Source organism: Mixophyes fleayi, chromosome 2, assembly GCF_038048845.1.
Source record: "Mixophyes fleayi isolate aMixFle1 chromosome 2, aMixFle1.hap1, whole genome shotgun sequence".
Taxonomy (NCBI): domain Eukaryota; kingdom Metazoa; phylum Chordata; class Amphibia; order Anura; family Limnodynastidae; genus Mixophyes; species Mixophyes fleayi.
Window position 1 is genome coordinate 90,830,549 of NC_134403.1, and position 25,233 is coordinate 90,855,781.

General features: G+C 39.8%; 1 protein-coding gene across 1 annotated transcript in view; it reads left to right on the plus strand.

Moving 5' to 3' along the window:
- The first annotated feature begins 1,297 nt into the window (after positions 1-1,297).
- The window catches only part of DDN (dendrin), a 47,654-nt gene continuing 23,718 nt past the window's right edge, over positions 1,298-25,233 (plus strand). Inside the window, exons 1-3 of the mRNA XM_075199635.1 lie at positions 1,298-1,359; positions 7,880-7,956; positions 8,296-8,484. Coding sequence (XP_075055736.1) covers positions 7,943-7,956; positions 8,296-8,484 — 203 coding nt within the window. The 5' untranslated portion in view covers positions 1,298-1,359; positions 7,880-7,942. The remainder of the gene's footprint in view (positions 1,360-7,879; positions 7,957-8,295; positions 8,485-25,233) is intronic.

Below are 25,233 nucleotides of genomic sequence, written 5' to 3' on the forward strand. Positions count from 1 at the left end.
TCCTGTGGGGATTTGGCCACTAAACAAACCCTACTCTCATACGTAGTCTCCCCGTCCCTCATTACAAATTTTCAATTCTAGTTAAAAGGATTTTTACCTAAATCCCAGATTATACTATACATTTAAAAAAAAAAAAAAGACACATTAACTGTTTTATTATTTTTTTTAAACTGTTACATCCAGCAAATGGGGAATAAATGTGCAGAAATATGTAATGTTTAAATTTGTACCTTGCAGAGGTAGTTTTATCTTTTCACTTAGTGACACCTGCGATTTGGCCAAGGGTGCCTAAACATTTGCATGCAACTATATATACTCAACCAAAAAACTAATATTGAGGCGGTCAACCAGAGTAAACACAAAAGTTGTTATACTTGAAATAAGCTGAAAATGGTTTGTTTGTTTTTTCTGTTCTTGGGTTTTCTTTTCAAAAAAGAGGTTACACTAGAACTATAAGGACCAGAAAAGAGATAAAAAAGAGGTAATCCGGGAAGAAAATAGAGGAGCTGCAACTACTAATGGATAACTGTGTATAAAACCACTAATACAAAAACTTAAGGGAACACTTAATTTCTCCCAGTTTCTCTTATAAACCATCCAAATACCAGCACACCAAATACATGATAATTATTTGATTTACCATTTTTGCTACTTATGATTGATTTTTGTTCATTATGTAATAATTGTTTTCTGTGTGCTGGTATTTGGATTGTTAATTTCTCCCAGATTCTATTAAGTGTTACTTGTAGTTTTTGTTTATATAATCTATATGTCAAAAGAAAATGCTGATGTATAATGTTGCTTTGGAGTTTGCTTCACACCGATGTAACTACTGTAGACAACAATTCCCAGCAATGACCGTAGTATTTAAGCCTTTTCTTGTTGACCTAATAAAATAAAGAATTGTGTAAAAAAACAAAAACAAAAACAAAAAAAAAAATCTTTTTGTGTAAAAATGTACAGAGTAACAACTATGCCTTTCTTCAATAGAGTATTTAAATTCGTGCAATTTTGGTTGTATTTGTAAAGGCTATTATGTGTTTATATACTGTCGTAGCACTACTCGAAGCTGATGTTATTGACACATAATTAGGCTGAAATGTGCAGTAAGTTCTAACACACAGCTTATTTCCCCCTCTCCTTTTTTTATTATATTGGTTGGGGAGTTGTTTTCTCTGTTGTGCTGGATAACGGGTCAGTTGAATTCTGCTGAGTATGGGCACCTCTTGTGCTGCTAAATCCCTGTTTGTTCAGTTCAGTGCACTGGAAAAAAAAAAAATCTGTGTTCTGTTAGAGAGTTGTGACAGACTTGGACACTGCAGAGGCTGTGTGCCGGAAAAAGCAGCATTGTGCGTGCAGGTGAGTTGAATACACATCAAGTGTACAATTTAAATGTCTACTTTTATAGTACTTCTTGCAAACTGTATACATAATGTAAACACAATTGTGATTTATAATGCAGAAGTTATTGATACATAATGCAAGGCATGTTTTTTCTTCATTGTCTTTTAAGTAAAGAGCTTTTACTGATTTCTAATCAGTTATTTAAAATAGTGCTAATACAGTTGGGGTGGTGGTACCCTGAAGAGCAAACCACTGTTTTCAAACTGCTCGTTCTAGTTTTCACATGTAAACTGGATACAGCAATCCCTTTTACCACCACTATTCATATTAATAAAATAGGCGGACATTGATCTTCAGTGCACATTAACCTGTGTGGTTAGTGCTAAAAAATTAATTGCAGTAATAGAGTGAAAAATGAAGTAGGAATGATCATAGGTGAAACATTCTTTTGCATGTTAGTTTTTTTTAATTGACAGGAAACCTCTGGGATGTGATAACAGGCACTTTCTTCTAACATTGTGCTAATGTGCATTTAAAGCATACACCAATCAATTATCTTTTGTCTATGTTCATGCAAGTTAGACAATTAAAACAAATGTCTTGTTGCTATGGTTTCAGATTTGTACATTTTAATACATTTTGGTTAATAAACCTCATTATACCCAGTCAAAGATTAAAACATGTTGCTTACTGGGTGTAATTAATTGACTGTAAACCCTAGAAAAGAAGGGAGTCTGACAAACATATAAACCAGTTCACTATACAGGGAGGAAAGGGACCTCTGGCAGTTAGAAGCGCATATCCTCAAAATAAGGTGTAAAAAGAAAAGTTTAGAGTTTTTGTTATTTTGAGGCACAAGCTAATTTTTTTTTTATGTGCTAGTCAGTCTTTATTTGCCAGATTTGCCTTAACACTAGACAAATCTTTTCTGCAAAGACACACAGGAAAAAAATAGCTAGAAGCACTGACACACTGTGAAGTTAGACCTGTGTAAACTTTTCTCTCCAGTGGACTATAGCTGGAAAATGTGTGTGATTTAAATGATCTTAAAGGACACCCCCTGCAAAGTAACTATAAGACCTGCTAGTGATTTATATGAAAGAGAAAATCTTTCATACAATCGCTAGACATCCTGTGTGTCGCAAGTCACCATCTCTGGAGTTGGGTGCACACAGGGATTCACACCTTCCTCCCTCTTGGCTTCGTCACATGCTCCTTACCTTGCTCTTGCTGCCTCTAAAGCATATAAAACATGTTTGGTTAGGAAGGCCCCTTGTGAGCAGCACTTGTTCTATTAAAAACAGTAGCAGTGTACACATAAATGGTAAATGTTGGTTAGGGACAGAATAGTTATTGAAATCTGAGGTTGTGATTTGCGACTTTTTGCCAATACTCCAGGGGGTGAATGTATCAAGTTGCAAGTTTCCAGCAGGTTTGAAAGTGGAGATGTTGCCTATAGCAACCAATCAGATTCTAGTTAAAATTTATTTAGTACATTCTACAAAATGACAGCTAGAATCTGGTTGATATAGGCAACATCTCCACTTTTCAAAACTGCTGGAAACCTGCAGCTTCATACATTTACCCCCATGAATCCTCTTGAAATTCCTAAAACTAATCACATTGAAATCTTGAAACATATTTATTTTGTTCGGTGGTAATCATGGCAGCGGTTCCCAAAGTGTGTGCCGTGGCTCCCTGGGGTGCTGCGGAGCTGTCACAGGGGTGTCGCGGCTGCCCTTGCAAAATAAAAAAATAAACTTGCCAATCCAGTGCCGAATAATCCTTCTCACTGTCGGGTGTGACGTCCTCATGTCCGACAGTGTCAGTAAGGAGCAGCAGCAGAGAGGAACATTAAAGAAAGACAGAATAAAATGAAGAGGAAAGAAGGTAAGTAAAGGAACGGAGAGGAAAAAGCAATGTGGGGTCACAGTGATCTAGTGAAGGGGGACACAGTGATTTGATGAAGAGGACACAGTGTGAGATGGTGTAGGGGAACACAGCATGAAGGGACACATGGCATATTGTGATATGGTGAAGGGACACATGGCATATGGTGAAGGGACACATGGTATATTGCGATATGGTGAAGGGGCACATGGTATATTGCGATATGGTGAAGGGGCACATGGTATATTGCGATATGGTGAAGGGGCACATGGTATATTGCGATATGGTGAAGGGACACATGGTATATTGCGATATGGTGAAGGGGCACATGGTATATTGTGATATGGTGAAGGGGCACATGGTATATTGTGATATGGTGAAGGGGCACATGGTATATTGTGATATGGTAAAGGGGCACATGATATATTGCGATATGGTGAAGGGGCACATGGTATATTGCGATATGGTGAAGGGGCACATGGTATATTGTGATATGGTGAAGGGGCCTAAATGTGTCCTACATGATTTTGACCCAAATACTTAAAAAAAACCGTGACTACCCGGTAACTATTTTGGCTTAGAGGTGCCCTGGAAAAATTTTGGAGACCGTAAGGGTACCTCAAATGGAGAAAGTTTGGGAACCACTGCATTATGCCTATTGTGATAATTGCAACAGCTACTGTAGCGACACAAAAATTTTGATTGCTATAAGGCAGACATGATAGAAATACAGACTTACTATAAAACACCCAGCGAACATTTCCGACAGGCCTACAGAAAATGCCTGTAGTGGGAACTGACATCGCTTAAAATGGCGTCAGTCAGATTGCCGGTTTTAAGGGGCAATGCCAGGATCTGCCATCTGTATAATCTAATCTAAGGCTTAGGGTTAAGATTATGGTTAGGCGGCGGGTCTTGGCATTGCCCTATTAAAAAGTAATGACTGGCATAAAGTAAAAATATATTTTTGCTTTAATATATTCATGTTTTATCTTTTATGTGATGCTTCATCTTGTTACCAGAGGAGAGCTGAATGCCATTCCCAGGCAGCAATAGTAGGGGACTTAATGGAGTAAAAATGCTGGGAACGAAGGGGTTTGTTTGATACTAGTGATCAGGGTTTAAAGCAAAACATTTACATTGACGCCCAGGTGCCTCTAGTCATGGCATTCTCCTTTCTTATATAGGATTTTCTAATAGGAGTTTCCACTTTTATAGACATTATTATACTAATATTTTAGTTGCTTTGCTATTTGTTTTAAAAAAATAAATAAAAAAGAATGTTTTATTGTTGTGAAATGTTATCTACTTTTTGTAGTATTATATATGCAATCTTTTAGGCTACATACTCATGTTGATAAACACTTCCAAAAGTTTATGTAATATCGCTCTAGGGGACCTTTGAAATTATTAGTAGTCTATTTGGCATCTCAAAGCTGCATTTCAGCATAGTGTACTATAGTGTTTGCACGGGACTAAATGAACATTTGCATAGAACTCCATTATATTTTACAGGACGTATTACATATATGATTGTGAATGGTGCAGGCAATGTTAAAATTGAAGCAGCATTATCTTGGAGCTCGCCAGAATGTGTGAAAGTACATTATTTTGTGGGGTTTCAGTGTCAATATTTACTGAAGTGTGTTAAATATGTTAATATCCTTGTGCATGTGCCTTATTTTTATCATCTCACATCTAATGCGAACATTGGCAAAAAAATACAGTTCAATTCACTTTCATGTTATTAGTGTATGTGGAGGAGTTTTGTTTCATGCTGACCTAGGTAATGAAGACTTTACATTGTTTGCCTTACACATATTACAGGCAATAATTAGGATTCCTCGGCTTGTAGGAGGATATAGCAATATTAATACAACCAGAATGTGCTTACTACTGTAAGCATAGTGCCTGGTTGTGCAGAAGTGTATTGTCATCCTGCATAGTCTTCCTGGACTGAGGTGAGTGCTGAGCTGTGTGTGTGTCGAATGTATTATGTACATAATTCCCTTTGGGAATAAATAGTGGATTAGCATGCCCGTGTTATAGATCAGGATCAGTATCTGCAGTTGGATGAGATGTTCAGGAGTGATAGTGGGTGTATTCGTGTATGCATATAATGTAAGTTTGTCTACTTTAGATACATTTATCATTTGTTGCTGCTAAGGATATAATATGGTTTATGCAATAAACCACTTACATGACTTTAAAGTCCAACTACACCAACAAGTTCATTCAATATGAAAAGGCAGCTTATAGCATGATGTGATAGAGGATAAATCTGACATCTGCATAAAAATAAGTGTTGACTTTTCACACCAGAAAGTCTGGCCTCTCCCATTAATTAAATATCATGTAGATGTTCGGAATGTTTATCCTCGAACATTTGTCTTCTGTTAAATAGTGCTTCTATTAGTGTCTCTGGGAGAGATGTTGTGTGATTCTCTTCATAGTCTGACATCTCCTTGTGGTAAAATTCAATATGTTTATTCACAACCTTTGGGAGAACAGGAAAAACAAAACTACTGCTTCATTGCTTTTGCACATGGATAAACACTGTCAAAAACAAGGTTAAAGTGAGAATTCATCCTTTCTATAAGCACTGTTTTCTTTATTAAACTTTAACTTCGTTTAATGTATTATTATTACCATTTATTTATATAGCGCAGCTAATTCTACAGCGCTGTACAAAGAACTCACATCAGTCCCTGCCCCAATGGGGCTTACAGTCTAAATTCCCTAACACACACACACACACACACACACACACACACACACACACACACTAGGGTCAATTTGTTTGCAGCCAATTAACCTACCAGTATGTTTTTGATTTTTTGGGGGGAGCACCCGGAGGAAACCCACGCAAACATGGGGAGAACATACAAACTCCTCAAAGATAAGGCAATGGTCGTGAATTGAACCCCAGTGCTGTAAGGCAGAAGTGCTAACCACTTAGCCACCATGCTGCCCACATTGTAATGTAATGGGTTATTCTCTACAGAAAGTTTATCCCTTTAGCTATATACATTTATTGTAACAAGCATGAATTGGTATTGGGTGCTTATTCTGCATGGTACGTTCAGGCTGCAGTCATCGTATCTTTAACAGCTAGGAAATGCAGATCATTGATCCTCACAGTGAGCAACTGCAAACTTTAGCATTGTTCATAAAATGTTTCAAATGAAAGAACAAATTTAAATTGTGGTGAGAATTGTTTTTTATTTTATTCTATCAATTGTAAGCAGCTAGAATTTTTTTTTTACACGGTCACAGGCGATCGTAGCAGTGATAGTTTTTGTTTTTTCTAGTGATTAACTGCTCTGATAAAAACAAAAAAAAGTGTTCTAATGTCCTTCAGTGCAGTGGGAAACTTTGGATCCAAGGTACACAGGCATCTGTTGCAGAGTTGTGTGTGTGTGTATGTATATATATATATATATATATATATATATATATATATATATATATATATATATATATATATATATATATATATATATATATATATATATATAATCTCCATGTGTTTAGAACTTGTAGATGTGCTTTGTAACAGTAACAAAATACCCTGGTGCTATGTTGCTGCTAGAAATATGGCTACAAAATACAAATGTGTTGGTCCTAAAACAGTGCGGTCGTATGGAATAGTTGATGAGTAATGCACAGTGCTTACTAAGTCTTAATTACTGAAAATTTGTCTGATCGAATGCAGTTCAGTAAATACAGCTAAACTATATATTTTTATACTATGATGCCTTTAGTGGGATGTTTATATTTTCCTCCTCCTTGAGCAATCAGTTGTCAGAGCATTACAATATTAACAGCAGCACATTTTATTTTACCTAAGCCAACTCCTGTCTACGGTTGTAGCCTATTTAATAGATATAAACATTAAACGACAAGGAGTAGGCTTCTGTCGTTCTGGTGCAGGAAGGCTGGTGTCAAATGCATCTCTATGTAAAACCAAGTTCATACATCATAAAGTGGTGATCCACTTTTGGACAAAACCACCTTTTATACTACCGTATTCTCCATGTATCCATCCCATTCCCTGAAGATGGAGGCAATGCCGCTCTTCACAACAGGGTTTTGCAATCCATCCAATCCTCTTCACCTCCTGTATGAATTGAGCTCTCCAGCAAAGGGTGTGATTGGCATTCCAGTTTCAAGCAGGGGGGGGGGGGGGGGGGTTGAGAGGATTTACTATATGCGTTGTGGCCAAGATGTATGAACAGAATTGTCCAACGAACCCCATTACAAGTTGTGCCATGGCGCTGTGTACTGTCTGGTTTACCCCTACACTTGCCTGACCCAAAGCATCATACAAACAGACTTTGGCACAGAAGACCCTACACTCTTCAGTTATTAGGCATAGAGGTCACTACATGCTAAGTAGTCAGAGCTGTTACAGACTTTTGGGCAGGCACTGCTTTTGGTCAGTGACTGTTTGAAAGAGCCCCGGACAACATGCAGTGAGTGGGGGAAGAAATGGAAATACATTGAATCCATATTTTTAGATTGAACGGATTGCCAAATCTTTTACAAAAGATTCGGGCATGTATTAAATTGTATATTTATTATGAGGATCCAGATTCACTTAGTTGAATTCTGATAAAAAAAAAAAAAAATGCTTATTTTACAGAATCCTTAAACCAAAACCTGAATCGGGTACATCAGTTGACAACTAACATCCAAAAATTTCCTGATGACAAAGCAAAGGTAAGGTTGCGTTGGTCCTATTTCTAGCCTTAGATTTGAGATTACACTGTTAGGCCTCGTATACACAGATGTTGAAATCAAGCGCTATAAGAGTGTTTATCATACAGAACAGTCTAGAACATGTTTTCTGAAGCTGGTGTTCAAGTACATATTGCAGCACAGTACATTGGATAACTTGCTTCTAACTAAATTAAAAATGAGTAAAGAGTACAAGTTTTTCCTACGCTTTAAACTAACATTGTTTTTCAACGGTTATGTGTACGACCCCTAAAACTTAAGTTGCGACTTCTGTTTTGGCAATGTGTTTATTTTCTAGTTTGTCTTGTTTACACTGGTTAGGATGGACAGTCGAAGGTGGATGGATTTGGATGGCTCATGGGTGTACAGCACAAACCCCAGAAGACACCCAGACAATCCTCTGAAATACAGCACTTTACCTAGTGGAAACCACAATACGTACAGAAGAGTCACTGACATTTCCAGGAGACCAGCAGATGACGGAGGGAAATATGGCACAATCCCGGGCAGGTATCTCTTGACTTCTGATACAGGTTATAGGATCTGCTTATTATGGTGAAATTATGTGTACAAGTCATCACAATACATATTGCCACCAGAAATAACCAATTTTCCTCCATAAATAAGACCATATACGTCAAGCAATATTATTAACAAAATTAACACTACAAATATACCTACAAAGGTTTGTAGCATTTTGTTATGTTTAACAATGTACATTGATACTACAGTTTTAGTGTGTGAAATTTTTTACATGACCAATTTTCTTTAAACGAATTTTACATTGTCATCTGTGCTCTCTTTATTTTACAAGCTATTACTTTTGTTGCTCCATAACAAAAACAAGGGTCCAGGTTCTAGAGCATGATCAGATAAGGCAGAAGGCAACATGGGAGGGGATAAAAGGTTTGGCAGGGGTGATGTGGTAACTGATTGAACAAAGATAAAGGAGTGCAGGATCAGGGTAGATTCCAAAGGCAGTGCAGGCCCGTTAGGGGACCTGGACAATGTGGTAGCAATCGGTAGTATTACAATCTTAGTATCTAAAATGAAAATGCTAGCAACACTGAAGAATATCAATACTGAAGAAAGTTTAATGCAGTATGAAGAATGCTATGATAATGGAAGTTGTAATCTCAACACTAGTAATATGAAGAAGGTAATGTGACAGGTGATATTCTAGGAGCAACTGGACATGTATTGCACACCAAGAAATGCTGTCACTTGAATGGGCGCATATGAGCACAGATGGGTGCAATGAAACAAAGTAGTAGTCCCTTGGGTACTAAGCACCATTAAATGTAGAGGATGAGGGGAAGAGTAGTCCCAACAGTGTAAGGCAATGCAAGACTGTGCAAAGCAGGCTGTGACATGGGAAAATGGCTCTGCGTGTGGTGCAGTGCAGAATTAGGTAGGTTACTCACACATGCAGTAGACACTGTCCAGTTCTGATAACCTAGAGGACTCTCCAAACACATGAAGGGCTGAAATAATCTACTGTGATTCTCTTCTCTGAATGGCAATATAGTTGGGGTAATAGCAGCAGGAACCTGTAACAATGGCAAAGAGACAGGGCTTCGTCTCGGTCTGTTCCGCTAGACTGGACCTAAACTCCTCTTTCTCTAACATCTTGTATAAGACTCTTAGCAGCTTATTCTCTGGCAGTGACAGACTTCTTTCTTGGTTTGGTAGTTTCATTGTCTGGCAGCTAACTCTAGCCATCTAGCAGGTCTTTGGACTAGACTGGCAGCTTTGTCATTAAGGTTGGCAACTTTTATCTGTTAAAAGTGCAGCTTGCACTGTTAGACTTGCAGCTCTGTCTAAAGAATGGGGGGGGGGGGGGGGCTTCTCAACTCCTAAAGTCTCTATGTGCAGGCTGCTCCCTCCAGTTCCTGTCTGGCTTCACAGCACTTCTGAAAACAGTACTCGCTCTCACTGTTGTTCTTCCTAGGCAGACACTCTGGATGCACTTGTTCTGGATACTACACTTCTGTGGCTCACGGTATGGCGCTGCACCCCACAATGGCTACACACCTGCATTTCTGCTCTTTCTTCCCTACCAACATCCGTTTTCTTTGTGACCTCTAACACATTTTCCTGTGTTTTGGGCAACTCTGGTAGGGGCTTGATGGGCTGAGGCCAGTCCCATAGTGGGCTACCTTGGGCTGGGTCACTGGACTACATGCATTTTTTTATTTCTTTGAAATGTTCCTAATAGGCTCTTGAGATGAGTCTCATCCCCAGCAGGCTATAATTTGCCAGCCAGTCCCTAACCTCAGGCATCCCGAGAACTTCTGTTTTTGTGCAATCAAAGGCTGCATTCAGTGGTACCCTACTGCTAGTAGCTGCTCTTTTCCGGTCACTCATCTTCTAGGACACCGGTCCCCTAATATTTCTAAATGGTCTACTTATAGACCACGTATATTGTAACTTGCATCTTTGGGCAAGAAGTTTAAAAAGTGCAGTTACATTGTTGGAATATAATGTGTAGTTCTATACATACAGTATGTTTTATCTATCTGCTCTCATAAAATGGATTTACAGTGTAAGCCTCAGCAATCAATATCCTTTATTTGGTTCAAGATTTATAATAGCAGGTATTTTTGCAGTAATTAATATTAGTATGTACACTAATGTTTGTACTTATTGCTTTACGAGGAGAGCCATTTGAACAGCACCAAGAAAGCTCCAAAATGGCACTTATATTATCTATAGTGGCCATAAAGAGTATTTTCCTCTGGCGTTTTTCACATTTTATTTTTTTACATCATGGAATTAGTATGGACTTGTGAATTCTTACCACTGATCAACACAAAATACTCATGTCTTGTGTCATCTCAAATGTAAAAAAATAAATAAAAGCAGCTCTAAATTTTCTTAATGAAATGAAAAAATAAATACAAGCAATAATTGATCGTATCATTTTGTTTGTTTGAAATTGCACCTAGATAAACCATGGTGGAATCCGTTTGAGTCACAAAAATAACTGATTGGAGTCCACCCTTGTACAGTTAAAGTATTTCAAAATAATTACGCCTGAAAAATTGCATAGTTGGTACATTCCAAATGAGTTTCATCATGAAGGCGCTTTGCCATCACTTTTTCTTTTTATATAGACTGCAAGTTTATTAACGACAAAAATCGATGGGCTTTATCGTTAATAATATTGCCATTATATAAAAAATGACGTCAGAGCATCGAACATCAGCGGTTCATCGGAACCACCGCTTAGTAAATATAATAAAGTCCTAAGGCAACCCTAATGGAGTTACAGCACTTCACACTTCTACACTTTATAGGATAGTGGCAATAAGAAAACCATTGTTTAAAGAAGAAAAAAAATCTCACAAGATCTCTCGCCTAAATTTTTACAGACAGCATATGGAAGACCCCAGAATTCCAAGTGGAGGAATATTCTATGGTCGGGGACCAAGATTGAATTTTGTGTCCTCAATGCTTGGTGCTTTGTTTTGTACAAGCATAAAATGCGCATCATCTAAGGAAAGTATACCTACCATAAAGTCTGATGGTTGGAGCATAGTGGTATGATTAGGATAGTTAGGACAGAGATGCTCAAACACGTCGTCAAGAGCTACCAGCAGAATTTCATGCATAGGGGAGGTAAGCTATTTTTCTGTGTCAGTAATGATCCCACTTGTTTCTACAGACAAAAATCCTGAAAACATGACCTGTCGGTAGCTTTGAGAATTGACTTTGAGCACCTCTGGGTTATGATATTTCTTTTTTTCTTTGGTACTAAAATTTGTCAAAATAGTTGATAAAACGGATTAAGCAAAATATAGAAAAATCGTGGAGGAAAACCTGCTGAGGTCTGCAGGAGACCTAAGACTTGTGGTGGATTTATAGTCCAGCAGGACAATAACCCAAAGCATACAACAAAAAACGCATTGAAATTACTTTATTATGATGCCCTGAAGTGGCCTAGTCAAAGCCCAGGGTTCAATCTTATTGGAAATCTGTGGAATGGCTTGACTATTGCTGCTCACCAATAATCCTTATCCAACCTCCTGGAGCTCAAGCAATCTATCCAGATCAGGGGCAGTGTTCCCTCTAAACTGAGCAATCTGGAAAGGAAAGAGTTAAAAGGTGACTCTAATGTGGGCTCCACCCGAAAGGTTTGCATTCACAATCTGCAGGATGTTTCCTAGTAAGATACGGATTTAACTCTATTATTTCCAGATTGCTCAGCTTAGAGGGAACCCTGATCAGGGGCATAATCGGATATTTATGGATAGCATGGCAAAAAAATTTAAGGGCTCCCAAGGGTAACCCCCCACCCCTCTCCCTCCACACACACACATGTCCTGGGGATTTTGACAGGTGAGACAGAGCTTCCCTGTTGGGTTTTTATTAGGGATGAGCGCACTCGGATTTATGAAATCCGAGCCCACCCGAACGTTGCGGATCCGAGTCGGATCCGAGACAGATCCGGGTATTGGCGCCAAATTCAAATGTGAAACTGAGGCTCTGACTCATAATCCCGTTGTCGGATCTCGCGATACTCGGATCCTATAAATTCCCCGCTAGTCGCCGCCATCTTCACTCGGGCATTGATCAGGGTAGAGGGAGGGTGTGTTAGGTGGTCCTCTGTCCTGGTAGATCTCGTGCTGTGCTGTGCTGTGCTGTGCTGTGCTGTGCTGTGCTGTGCTGTGCTGTGCTGTGCTGTGCTGTGCTGTGCTGTGCTGTGCTGTGCTGTGCTGTATCAGTCCAGTGGTGCTGTGTGCTGTGCTCTGTCCTTCTGAGGTCAGTGGTGCTGCTGGGTCCTGTGCTGTGTCCTTCTGAGGTCAGTGGTGCTGCTGGGTCCTGTGCTGTGTCCTGTTCAGTCCAGTGGTGCTGTGTCCTGTGCTCTGTGCTTCTAAGGGCATAGTTATTTCCCCAATATTCCCCTGTGTTTAAAAAAATAAAAAAAAAGTTTTTTTAAAAAATACCAAAAACTACTTTAATTTTTTTTAATTACCACAAAATTTGCACAACCAATCCTGCAGTATAAGCCCATTGGTACTGCAATATTACCAAGTTCACACATTCAGCAGTAAAAGTCCAGTGGTACTGCAATATTACAAAGTTCACACATTCTGCAGTATCAGTCCAGTGGTGCTGTGTCCTGTGCTCTGTCCTGCTGAGGTCCGTAGTGCTGCTGGGTCCTGTGCCGTGTCCTGTTCAGTCCAGTGGTGCTGTGTCCTGTGCTCTGTGCTTCTAAGGGCATAGTTATTTCCCCACTATTCCCAAGTTTTTTAAAAATAAAAAAAAAAGTAAAAAAAAATAAAAAATTTTAAAAAAAAAAAATATATAATAATTATAACCAAATTTGCAAAACCAATCCAGCAGTATAAGTCCATTGGTACTGCAATATTACCAAGTTCACACATTCTGCAGTATCTTGTGCTACATATAATGGAGACCAAAAATTTGGAGGATAAAGTAGGGAAAGATCAAGACCCACTTCCTCCTAATGCTGAAGCTGCTGCCACTAGTCATGACATAGACGATGAAATGCCATCAACGTCGTCTGGCAAGCACGATGCCCAATCTCGTAGTACCGGGCATGTAAAATCCAAAAAGCCCAAGTTAAGAAAAAGTAGCAAAAAGAGAAACTTAAAATCATCTGAGGAGAAACGTAAAGTTGCCAATATGCCATTTACGACACGGAGTGGCAAGGAACGGCTTAGGCCCTGGCCCGTGTTCATGACTAGTGGTTCAGCTTCACCCACGGATCTTAGCCCTCCTCCTCCTCCCCCCCCTACAAAAAATTGAAGAGAGTTATGCTGTCAGCAACAAAACAGCAAACAACTCTGCCTTCTAAAGAGAAATTATCACAAATCCACAAGGCGAGTCCAAGGATGTTGGTGGTTGTCAAGCCTGACCTTCCCATCACTGTACGGGAAGAGGTGGCTCGGGAGGAGGCTATTGATGATGTAGCTGGCGCTGTGGAGGAACTTGATGATGAGGATGGTGATGTGGTTATTGTAAATGAGGCACCAGGGGGGGAAACAGCTGATGTCCATGGGATGAAAAAGCCCATCGTCATGCCTGGTCAGAAGACCAAAAAATGCACCTCTTCGGTCTGGAGTTATTTTTATCCAAATCCAGACAACCAATGTATGGCCATATGTAGCTTATGTAAAGCTCAAATAAGCAGGGGTAAGGATCTTGCCCACCTAGGAACATCCTCCCTTATACGTCACCTGAATAACCTTCATAGTTCAGTGGTTAGTTCAGGAACTGGGGCTAGGACCCTCATCGGTACAGGGACACCTAAATCCCGTGGTCCAGTTGGATACACACCAGCAACACCCTCCTCGTCAACTTCCTCCACAATCTCCATCAGATTCAGTCCTGCAGCCCAAGTCAGCAGCCAGACTGAGTCCTCCTCAATACGGGATTCATCCGAGGAATCCTGCAGCGGTACGCCTACTACTGCCACTGCTGCTGTTGCTGCTGTTAGTCGGTCATCTTCCCAGAGGGGAAGTCGTAAGACCGCTAAGTCTTTCACAAAACAATTGACCGTCCAACAGTCGTTTGCCATGACCACAAAATACCATAGTAGTCACCCTATTGCAAAGCGTATAACTGCGGCTGTAACTGCAATGTTGGTGTTAAACGTGCGCCCGGTGTCCGCCATCAGTGGAGTGGGATTTAGAGGGTTGATGGAGGTATTGTGTCCCCGGTACCAAATCCCGTCGAGATTCCACTTCACTAGGCAGGCGATACCAAAAATGTACAGAGAAGTACGATCAAGTGTCCTCAGTGCTCTTAAAAATGCGGTTGTACCCACTGTCCACTTAACCACGGACATGTGGACAAGTGGTTCTGGGCAAACGAAGGACTATATGACTGTGACAGCCCACTGGGTAGATGCATCCCCTTCCGCAGCAACAGCTGCATCAGTAGCAGCATCTACAAAATGGCTGCTCATGCAAAGGCAGGCAACATTGTGTATTACAGGCTTTAATAAGAGGCACAACGCTGACAACATATTAGAGAAAATGAGGGAAATTATCTCCCAGTGGCTTACCCCACTTAGACTCTCATGGGGATTTGTGGTGTCAGACAATGCCAGTAACATTGTGCGGGCATTAAATATGGGCAATTTCCAGCACGTCCCATGTTTTGCCCACACCATTAATTTGGTGGTGCAGCATTACCTCAAGAGTGACAGGGGTGTGCAGGAGATGCTTGCGGTGGCGCGCAAAATTGCTGGACACTTTCGGCATTCAGCCAGTGCCTACCGCAGACTAGAGGCACATCAAAAAAGCATGAACCTGCCCTGCCATCACCTCAAACAAGAGGTTGTGACGTGCTGGAACTCCACCCTCTATATGCTGCAGAGGATGGAGGAGCAGCAAAAGGCCATTCAGGCCTACACAGCCACCTACGACATAGGCAAAGGAGTGGGGATGCGCCTCAGTCAAGCGCAGTGGAGACTGATTTCCGTGTTGTGCAAGGTTCTGCAGCCATTTGAACTTGCCACACGAGAAGTCAGTTCCGACACTGCCAGCTTGAGTCAGGTCATTCCCCTGATCAGGCTGTTGCAGAAGCAGCTGGAGAAAGTGAGGGAGGAGCTGGTAAGCCATTGCGATTACACCAAGCATGTAGCTCTTGTGGATGTAGCCCTTCGTACGCTTTGCCAGGATCCGAGGGTGGTCACTCTTTTAAAGTCAGAGGAATACATTCTGGCCACCGTGCTCGATCCTCGGTTTAAAGCGTATGTTGTGTCTCTGTTTCCGGCGGACACAAGTCTACAGCGGTGCAAAGACCTGCTGGTCAGGAGATTGTCCTCTGAAGAGGACCGTGACATGCCAACAGCTCCACCCTCATTTTCTTCCACATCTATGGCTGCGAGGAAAAAGCTCAGTTTTCCCAAAAGAGGCACTGGCGGGGATGCTGATAACATCTGGTCCGGACTGAAGGACCTGCCAACCATTGCAGACATGTCTACTCTCGCTGCATTGGATGCTGTCACAATAGAAAAAATTGTGGATGATTACTTTGCTGACACCATCCAAGTAGACATGTCAGACAGTCCATATTGTTACTGGCAGGAAAAAAAGGCAGTTTGGAAGCCCCTGTACAAACTGGCTCTATTTTACCTGAGTTGTCCCCCCTCCAGTGTGTACTCGGAAAGAGTTTTTAGTGCAGCGGGGAACCTGGTCAGTGAGCGGCGAAGGAGGTTGCTTCCTCACAACGTTGAAAAAATGATGTTTATAAAAATGAATAATCAATTCCTCAATGAAGTACAGCACTGCCCTCCAGATACTACAGAGGGACCTGTGGTTGTGGAGTCCAGCGGGGACGAATTGATAATGTGTGATGAGGAGGAAGTACACACTGTAGGGGGAGAGGAATCAGAGGTTGAGGATGAGGACGACATCTTGCCTCAGTAGAGCCTGTTTAGTCTGTACAGGGAGAGATGAATAGCTTTTTTGGTGTGGGGGCCCAAACAAACCAATCATTTCAGCCAAAGTTGTTTGGTAGGCCCTGTCGCTGAAATGATTGGTTTGTTAAAGTGTGCATGTCCTTTTTCAACAACATAAGGGTGGGTGTGAGGGCCCAAGGACAATTCCATCTTGGAACTTTTTTTTTGGCATTATATGACCAATCAACAGTCGTTTGCCATGTTCAAAAAGTAAAACCAAATTTTAAAAAATTCAAGAAATTAAACCAAAAGTAAAATGCCGTGTCATAATTTAAAACAAGAGTTTTTGACGTGCTCTAAAACTACTGTATTGTTGTTTATATTTTATAAACACTACACTTGAAAGCTTGAGTCTTTCAATAAAAAAGTAACTGTCCATTGCACGAATATTTGCAACAGGGACAATTTTAGGGTTAAGAAAGCCAACTGATAACACTTCGACGCTGTCTGTCTTTATAAACACTACACTTGGAAGTTGGAGGAGGTATTGTGGCCCCGGCACCAAATTTACTACCGGGGCCACTCCACTGTGCAGTCCATATTTAGGTGTATCAGATATTAAACAACGGTGACAGTTGATGCCCAATTTTTTAATTATATTGTGGCCTCGGTACCAAATTGTGTACCGGGGCCACCACACTACGCAGTCCAGATACTTGTTTGGTGGAATTCAGACCAGTTGAGGGTTTTATTATTATATTGTGGGGACCACTCTATCTATACCACACTACAACTCTATACCACTCTATTTCATACTTTAATTCTATTTAATACTTTAATTCTATTTCATACTTTAATTCTATTTAATACTTTAATTCTATTTCATACTTTAATTCTATTTAATACTTTAATTCTATTACTAATTACCATAAAGAGGAACAAAATAAATCAATTTTACCAAAAGTATAATATGACTTAGACTTACAAACACTACACTTGAAAGATGGTGCCTTTAAATGAAAAAGTCAGTCTTCATTGCACGACTATGTGCAACAGGGACAGTTTTTTGGTTTACAAAGTCAACCAATAACACTTGGACCCTGTCTGTCTTTAACATACTTGATGGGATCTCAATGACGAATTGTCTGTACCATGTTTGGAGGAGGTATTGTGGCCCCGGTATCAAATTGGGTACCGGGGCCACCCCACTACGCAGTCCAGATACTTGTTTGGTGGAATTCTGACACGTGGAGGGTTTTTTAATTATATTGTGGCCTCGGTACCAAATTGTGTACCGGGGCCACCACACTACGCAGTCAAGATAGATAGATGCGTATCATAGATAAAGTACATTCAGTGGTGTGGGGCAAATTGAAAAATATTCAAAATGCACTGACATTATCAAAAACAAGAGGTTGTCACACGCTAAAACTCCAACATGTATATGATGGAGAGGATGGAGGAGCAGCCGTATGTGTAGTGTAATGCAGACCTGTTGAAGGTTTTTTATATATTTTATTGTGGTGCCCAGTGCCCACTCCTCTACGCAGTCCAGATACATTTATTGGTGCGAATCATAAAAGTTCAGGGTTTTTAATATATTGTGGTGACCCACTCCTCTACGCAGTCCAGGTACATTTATTGGTGCGATTCATAAAAGTTCAGGGTTTTTAATATATTGTGGTGACCCACTCCTCTACGCAGTCCAGGTACATTTATTGGTGCGATTCATAAAAGTTCAGGGTTTTTAATATATATTGTGGTGACCCACTCCTCTACGCAGTCCAGAAAGATACCTTGTTGCAACGTTTTGGACTAATAACTATATTGTGAGGTGTTCAGAATACACTGTAAATTAGTGGAAATGCTTGTTATTGAATGTTATTGAGGTTAATAATAGCCTAGGAGTGAAAATAAGCCCAAAAACTTGATTTTTAAACTTTTTATGTTTTTTTCAAAAAAAATCCGAATCCAAAACCTTAAATCCGAACCGAGACCTTTCGTCAAGTGTTTTGCGAGACAAATCCGAACCCCAAAAATAACGAAAATCCGAATCCAAAACACAAAACACGAGACCTCAAAAGTCGCCGGTGCACATCCCTAGTTTTTATCTCCCCTGTGTTCTGCATGTAACTAAGATCTACTCGGTGGTAGTCCTTACCACGACTGCCACAACACTGACAACAGTTTACCCGACTTCAGAAGTACCTGTCAATCACGAAACACTGCTAAGCCTGAAGGTTTCAAATCGCCACCATTCACATTCGCGGGGAATGAAGATGCCGGCAGCAGAAAGTCACATGACATTCCGGGATGATACCATTATTAGTGTTAAGGGGGTAATGCAAGAAGGCGGCAGATGTACAAGCCTTGGTTTAAAAAAAAAAACCATTGTACAGCCGGCGTTTGCTTGCATTACTCCCTTAACACCACTAATAATGGTATTGTCCTGGAAAGTCGCGTGACTTTCTGTTGCCGGCATCTTCATTCTTTGCGATTGTGGCTGGTGGTGATTTGAAACTTTCGGGCTTGGCAGTGTGTCTTGATTGACAACTTTGCATTTACCAAGTCGAGTAAACTGTTGGAGTTGTAGTCGCGGTAACGTGCCCAGCCCAGATCTACAATGCCGTTTAGGTGCGCCTCCCTCTGACTGCTGATTGTAAGGCTGCACTTTATAAGCTCTCCCCTGTCCTGCACTTATTGCCAGTGACCGTGTTACACACTAGCTTCATGGTTCCTGTATCTGTCTTCTCTGTGATTCTGACCTTGCACCAAGCATGTGATTGCTATGCATTAAAGAGTTTCCTGGCTTTCCAAATTGTCTGTTTATTGTTGATATCTGACTGTGCAGCTGCACGCTATTCATATTGCTATACTTCGTATCCTCAGGCACGGACTGAGGTAATATGAATGCTCACTCTGTGGGACATTCGCAATAAAGACTGTTATCTACTTGCATTGCCACACAGAATGTTCTATTCCTGCATTGCCTCAACAACTATACAACTGGTAAAGTGTTAACCAAATAGACTCACAGCTGTAATTGCAGCTAAAGGTGCTGTTACCAGTTATTAAACAGGGAGGTGTAGTGTGATAAATTATTGTTTAATTGTTTTTTATTTGTAATTTAAAAGCCTTTAGAGTGTGTTTATTTGACAGAGTATTGTGTGTTGTTCAGTAATAAGAATTCCATATTAAATAAATTTTGATTTAATGGTGTATAAAATGTGAAAAATGTCAGAGGGTGGCGTGGCTTAACAGCTGAGATGACACGCCTTAGAGTTCTGGGCCATACAAATCTAATATCTGGAGCCATCAGCTCCACACCACCAATATTATCACCTTCTGGAGGATTCATAAGTGCTACAGTGTGCAAGGACTGTTTAATGTAATCTCCCTGCATCTTGGGTCTTTATCAGTCTTATAACTGACCAGTATCAAAACAATACTTTTATATGTAAAATGTGGCTTTTAGCATTTACTTGTGTTAAACACACAAGACTGCAGTTTATCTTTAGGTTTTAGGTTCAAATATATGAAAATTCAGAAGTTGGATTCAAATTATTTCTTATTGTGAGAATTACTATTTTCATTTTCAAACAAACATAGTAGATGAACTAGGAATATATTAATCTCAAACAAAGGAAAGCGTATTCTTGCTTTGAACCACTAGAGGTCCTCAGTGTACTATACTTATTGTAAAAGGCCTGAACGTCTCTTTGACCATGTAAAAGGGGTTTCCTGAATCAGACATCTCTTTAACAAGTGCGTCCTAATGTTTAGCCATCTAAAAATAACAGTAATGTCAATTTAAGAAGAATTTTAGCCTCCTTGGGGCATAGACCATATAAGTGTCATCAGAGATTTAGTCTCCCATAATAAAATCTGCATGTCTTTGTGGGATCATGTTTACAAATACTGAAATGCCTAACTAAACTGGCAAGGTTTTTTAAAAAACAAAAATAAAACCAGCAAGATGACTTCCAGCAAAATATAGAGGCGAATTTGCAAACGCTCCTCTTTGATGTCCTCCAATACCTTTTAAAGAGCAGCAAGAACATATGAAAAACAACCTCTATCAAAAATGTTCCAGTCAGTTGATTCTCTCAACTAAAACCATTCCTGGTGAAAATCTTCTAACACCTGGTTCCAGCTCCTTATTGATAAATTCTTATGTCCCAATCTTCAAGGAGATTCTAATCCCGTCATGTTATTCTGAGACTCTGTTACTACAAATCCAAGGAAAATATCGTTTTCGCGTCACGCTACAAATGTCTCTTCAAAGGTTTACAACTCGTTATATTTCAGAACTTGGCTGATTGCACTCTAAAGAAAACATACAAACTGAGATATTACCAAATTCTCAGAGACAAGGAAATAAAATATAATGGTTTCCCCTTCAGATTTAAAATCTGGGTCTTAACCTACTGTACTGCAGAACAATTGTGCCTTTTAGGGGTGACCTTATCTTAACTACTTGGTACTAGTCTGTGCACCGCTTCCCCGCATTCATATAATTATAGCTGTGCCATACATAGGCTAACCCTTAGCATACTCCTCCTATTCCTGTTCAACAAGTATGATTGGAACCTTTTAAGCGTGACTTGTCATTTCCCCATCCTTTTCCCCAAATACTGCCTTTCTCTACACACCTAGTAGAGTTTCAAACCCAAACTTGTTTGGAATTTCTAGGACTGACCTCTTTAAATATAAATGACTACTGAAATAATTACATTTAATATGAAAGGTTTAAAAAGTGCCCAGAAACATTCAATCTATTTTTCTCTTTGAAGCAGATGTCAGGGGATGTTGTGTTTCTCTAGAAGACCCACTTTTTGGGAAAGAAACCTCCTGATTTGAGACCCAAGATGTACAATACTACCTTTCATGTGTGACCCTAGGCAAAAGAACAGAGGTATAGGTATCGAACCCTGTTCCTTCGTCGTTTTTATCCTCCCAAGAGAAGTTATCTAAAGTTCTGATGTTCTTCTGGTAGCAATAACTTCATTGAGCAACCTACTTACCAGCTTTAACATCTAAGGGCATATTTAAGAAAGCACGGTAGTGCACTATCGTGCACTTACCGTGAAATTAAGGTCCCACAGTGTTCTCCGGATATTTATTAAGGGTGCATCGCAGCAGATATCATGGATATCTGCTGCTTTGCACTCCTCTTTGTTTTTGGGAGCAGTCACCATTCAACAGTATGGTGACTGCTCCCAACCGCAATCTAACAAGTTCCGAAAAAAACATTTTTTTCGGAAACTTGTCTTGATAATGTACGCCAGCTGCAGCTGGCATACATTATCAGAAATGAAAAATCTCAGTACTGTTAGCTCTGCTCCGAATAGCAGAGCTGGACAGCGCATGTGTGGAGGGATCACATGATCCCTCCCTGTCAATCACCGCTCGCTCTCTGCAACGATAGTTGCAGAGAGAGAGCGAGATGTTTGTGCGCATGTGCAGTTCTTCCAACTGCACATGCGCAATTGCAGTGTGAAGAGGACGAGGAGGTGATCCAGGGACATTGCGTTCCTAACAGGCGCGTAAGTATGATTTTTTTGATCACAGAAACAGCCGTTTTTCGGAACGGCTGTTTCTGTGCAGGGCTGTACATAAATGTGAGAAATAGTTCAATCCTTATCATTGCGATAAGGATTGAAAACTACTTTTCACTTTATGTGAATATTGATAAATGTGCACCCTAGTCTGTGTCCACACAGGACCCTCATTAATACAGCGTACAAACAGAAACATCCTTGGCCATACACATTAAGCTGTGTGCGTTTGTATAGAGCTGCAGTGATTCACCCACATACTGAACTACCTCAATCTACAGAGAAGTGAGAAATCCATTTGTGCAATACTGTGTGTCATAGCTATCTGTGTGTTTGGAGACTTTCAGTGTACTATTTCCATTATATTTAAAGCAATAGTAAAGTTCTGAATGAATTGCTTTAAAATAACATTCCAGTCTATTTTATCATAACATATATCTGCCACACTTGGGTTTAATTTAAATTGGTTGAATATATTTTGTGAACTTTGGTAGCTGAAATCACATTATCAGTTACTACAGGCATGGTGATTGTTTTAAATCAGAAGCGATTCATTAAAATCGCTCCCGGTTTTCTCCGATATAGGGAGAGAGATTATCTTAATGTCAACCAATGCTTTGTAATATTTAATCAGTGCACACTGAAAAGAAATTTTGGGAATATTAGTATTTTGCCATTTATTTTAATGAGTGTTTGACAATTATGTTTATTATGTGCTTTTAGTATTACATTAATAAGCTTTCCTTGATATGCAGACTTCGTATTTTAGATACTTGTGTATTTTTTTATTTATTTGTATTTTTTGTTACTGTATTGGTAAGAGGCTGGTACATTTCCAGTGGTGTTGCTCAAAACTCGACATTATTTGTAAACCTCTTGGAAATAATGAGATCAATCTTTTAGCAAAAATATATAATATTATACAAATTACATAATGACCTTTCCGTTGTCTTGCCACTTACCAAAGGACATTGCTACAGAAGAATTTATTCAAGCCATAAAGGGCCAGAAATCTGAGAGTGCACAGGAACAGTTTTGCTGCTGCTGATTATAAAACATTGCAGCAAGTTTAGTCTCCTATGTAGTCGCCATCTTTAATGAAGTTTTAATAGGAAAATCATCTTTTCACAGGTGATTGAAACAAACATTTCTGTTATACACAAACTTGGTAAGAATCCAAGCATTCCAAGTAGATATTGCCCCTAATAAACAATGATGTTAATTTATTCTCTAGCATTCTTACCGCTAGTACTACCATCATTAATTCATAAGGACTAAGTAGGATTTGTCTCGGGAAAACAAGCTAGGGATAATACTGGGAGTACACTATAGATCTCATGCAAAGAAAAAATACACCATCTTTACATCCTTTCCTGAATGTCGAAGAGGCTTACGACCGCATTGTGTGGTCCTTTATGTTCTTTATCTTAGGTAAACTTGAAATAGGAGATTTCTTAAAGGGTATTAAGGTCTTGTACATGAACCCCTTAAGCCAGATGGCCCATAAAAGGTACCACCTCTGATCTTGTCCAAATAGGACATGGCACTAGACAGTGTTGCCCTCTGTTGCCATAGAGGCTTTTTCAGATCTTATTAGATGTAATCCGAACATTGGGAGGATGAATGTGGGGGCGATGTCTGTAAACTGACATACCTATTACTCTTGTCTCATCAAGCTTCTCTCACAAACATATAAAGTGTTAAATTCATATTCAGCTATGTCTGGCTAAAAGATAGATTTCTCTAAATCAGAAACTCATTAAATATTCTAGATAAAGATAAGCAATTATCACAAATCTTGAATAGGTGTATGACAAAATCATTATTTGGTGTTATATATTACTACTAATTATTTCTCTCAATACAAGAAAAATTTCTCTACACTCTTTTCTGAAGTTCAAAAGAATATGTACACATGGAGCGGGTACATCATGGTTTGGTTATATTGTTTCTGTTCAAAGGAGCATTCTCCCCAGGATTTTGTATGTGTTTCAGACTATTCCAGTTCAAGTCCCTTGGGGCATTCTTAACCAAATATAGAGCTCTATAAACAGGTTTATTTATATGTCTCCCAGGCTCAAATTCTCCACCCTGATTCGGTTGTCTCATGAACGTGGCATGGGGTTCCTGGTATCATACCTCCCAACTGTCCCTATTTTAGGGCTCTGTTCTGCCCGGGGACACGTTTGTCCCGCAGGTGGGAATATGAGGGGGAGGTGTCTAATGGGGTAGTCTAGCATCTTACAGCGCTAGGCAGCCCTCTGGGTGTGCGGTCTCACCCCGCAGTTGGAGGTATGAGATCTCATTGAAGTCTACTAGTGATCTGGTGTCCGTCCCCCCCTTCCCCTCCCCCCCCCATCCTTGTATTACTGGCTCCAAATTGAAACACTTGACTAATTTATTTAGCTACATTTTCTTTAGCTTCAATATTATCTACTCCCAAATGCTCCATGTTAATTGCAGAAAATTATCCTATTATTATTTCCTCTATATCTCTCGAGTTATATTATGTTAGGAAATTTAAATTATCAATACCTTCACCAATATTTCCAATAGGGATCAAACTCTGCCTTTAAACCTAAACCCTCCTCTACACTGTCAACCATGGAGGAAAATTAGTAGAGGTTCTAAATTAATTACTTTAAACTGGAGATCCTTAGACTCCTTTTAGGATAGTTGCAGCATTCCCTGAACTAATGTGTTTGCATATGTGCAATAGCCGTCTTTTCTACTGTTTAGTTGCCAAGGGTACAAATGTTTTGACAGCTTACCCCATTTTGCTGTGTTATAAACCCATGACAAAAGGTATAATCTCTATCTTTCATAATATGCTCCTCACATCTTACCCTGAAATATCGCTGAAACACAAACTTGATTGGGAAAGGGGCTTGGGACCTCCCATGGATGAAGACGTGGAGAGAAATAGAAGTATATACCAGGTGGTACCTTCTTCCCACTCCTTCCCTTCTGTTTTCCTTATTTTCAGGCCAGGAGTTGGAAATTCACTGGTTATAAATATTACTGCACTACTGCTAAGGGCTCATTTGTAATACTGAAAAAACACAGAAGAGAGCACTAAGCTTAAAAACCAAATGATAACACTTTAATAAAATTATCAAATAATATGCAAAAAGCAATTGTGCATTAATGGTGGAGACTAATAGTCAAACCTTAGGTACATTAAACATTGTAACACACAGAACCCAGATGTAAATTAGGTAAGGAAAAATACTCAAATAGCATCATCACCATCCATGGGCAAAGTTCCTATAATTACCACTATTGTCGGACATCCAATTCAGAACACTCCTGAGCTGTACCACG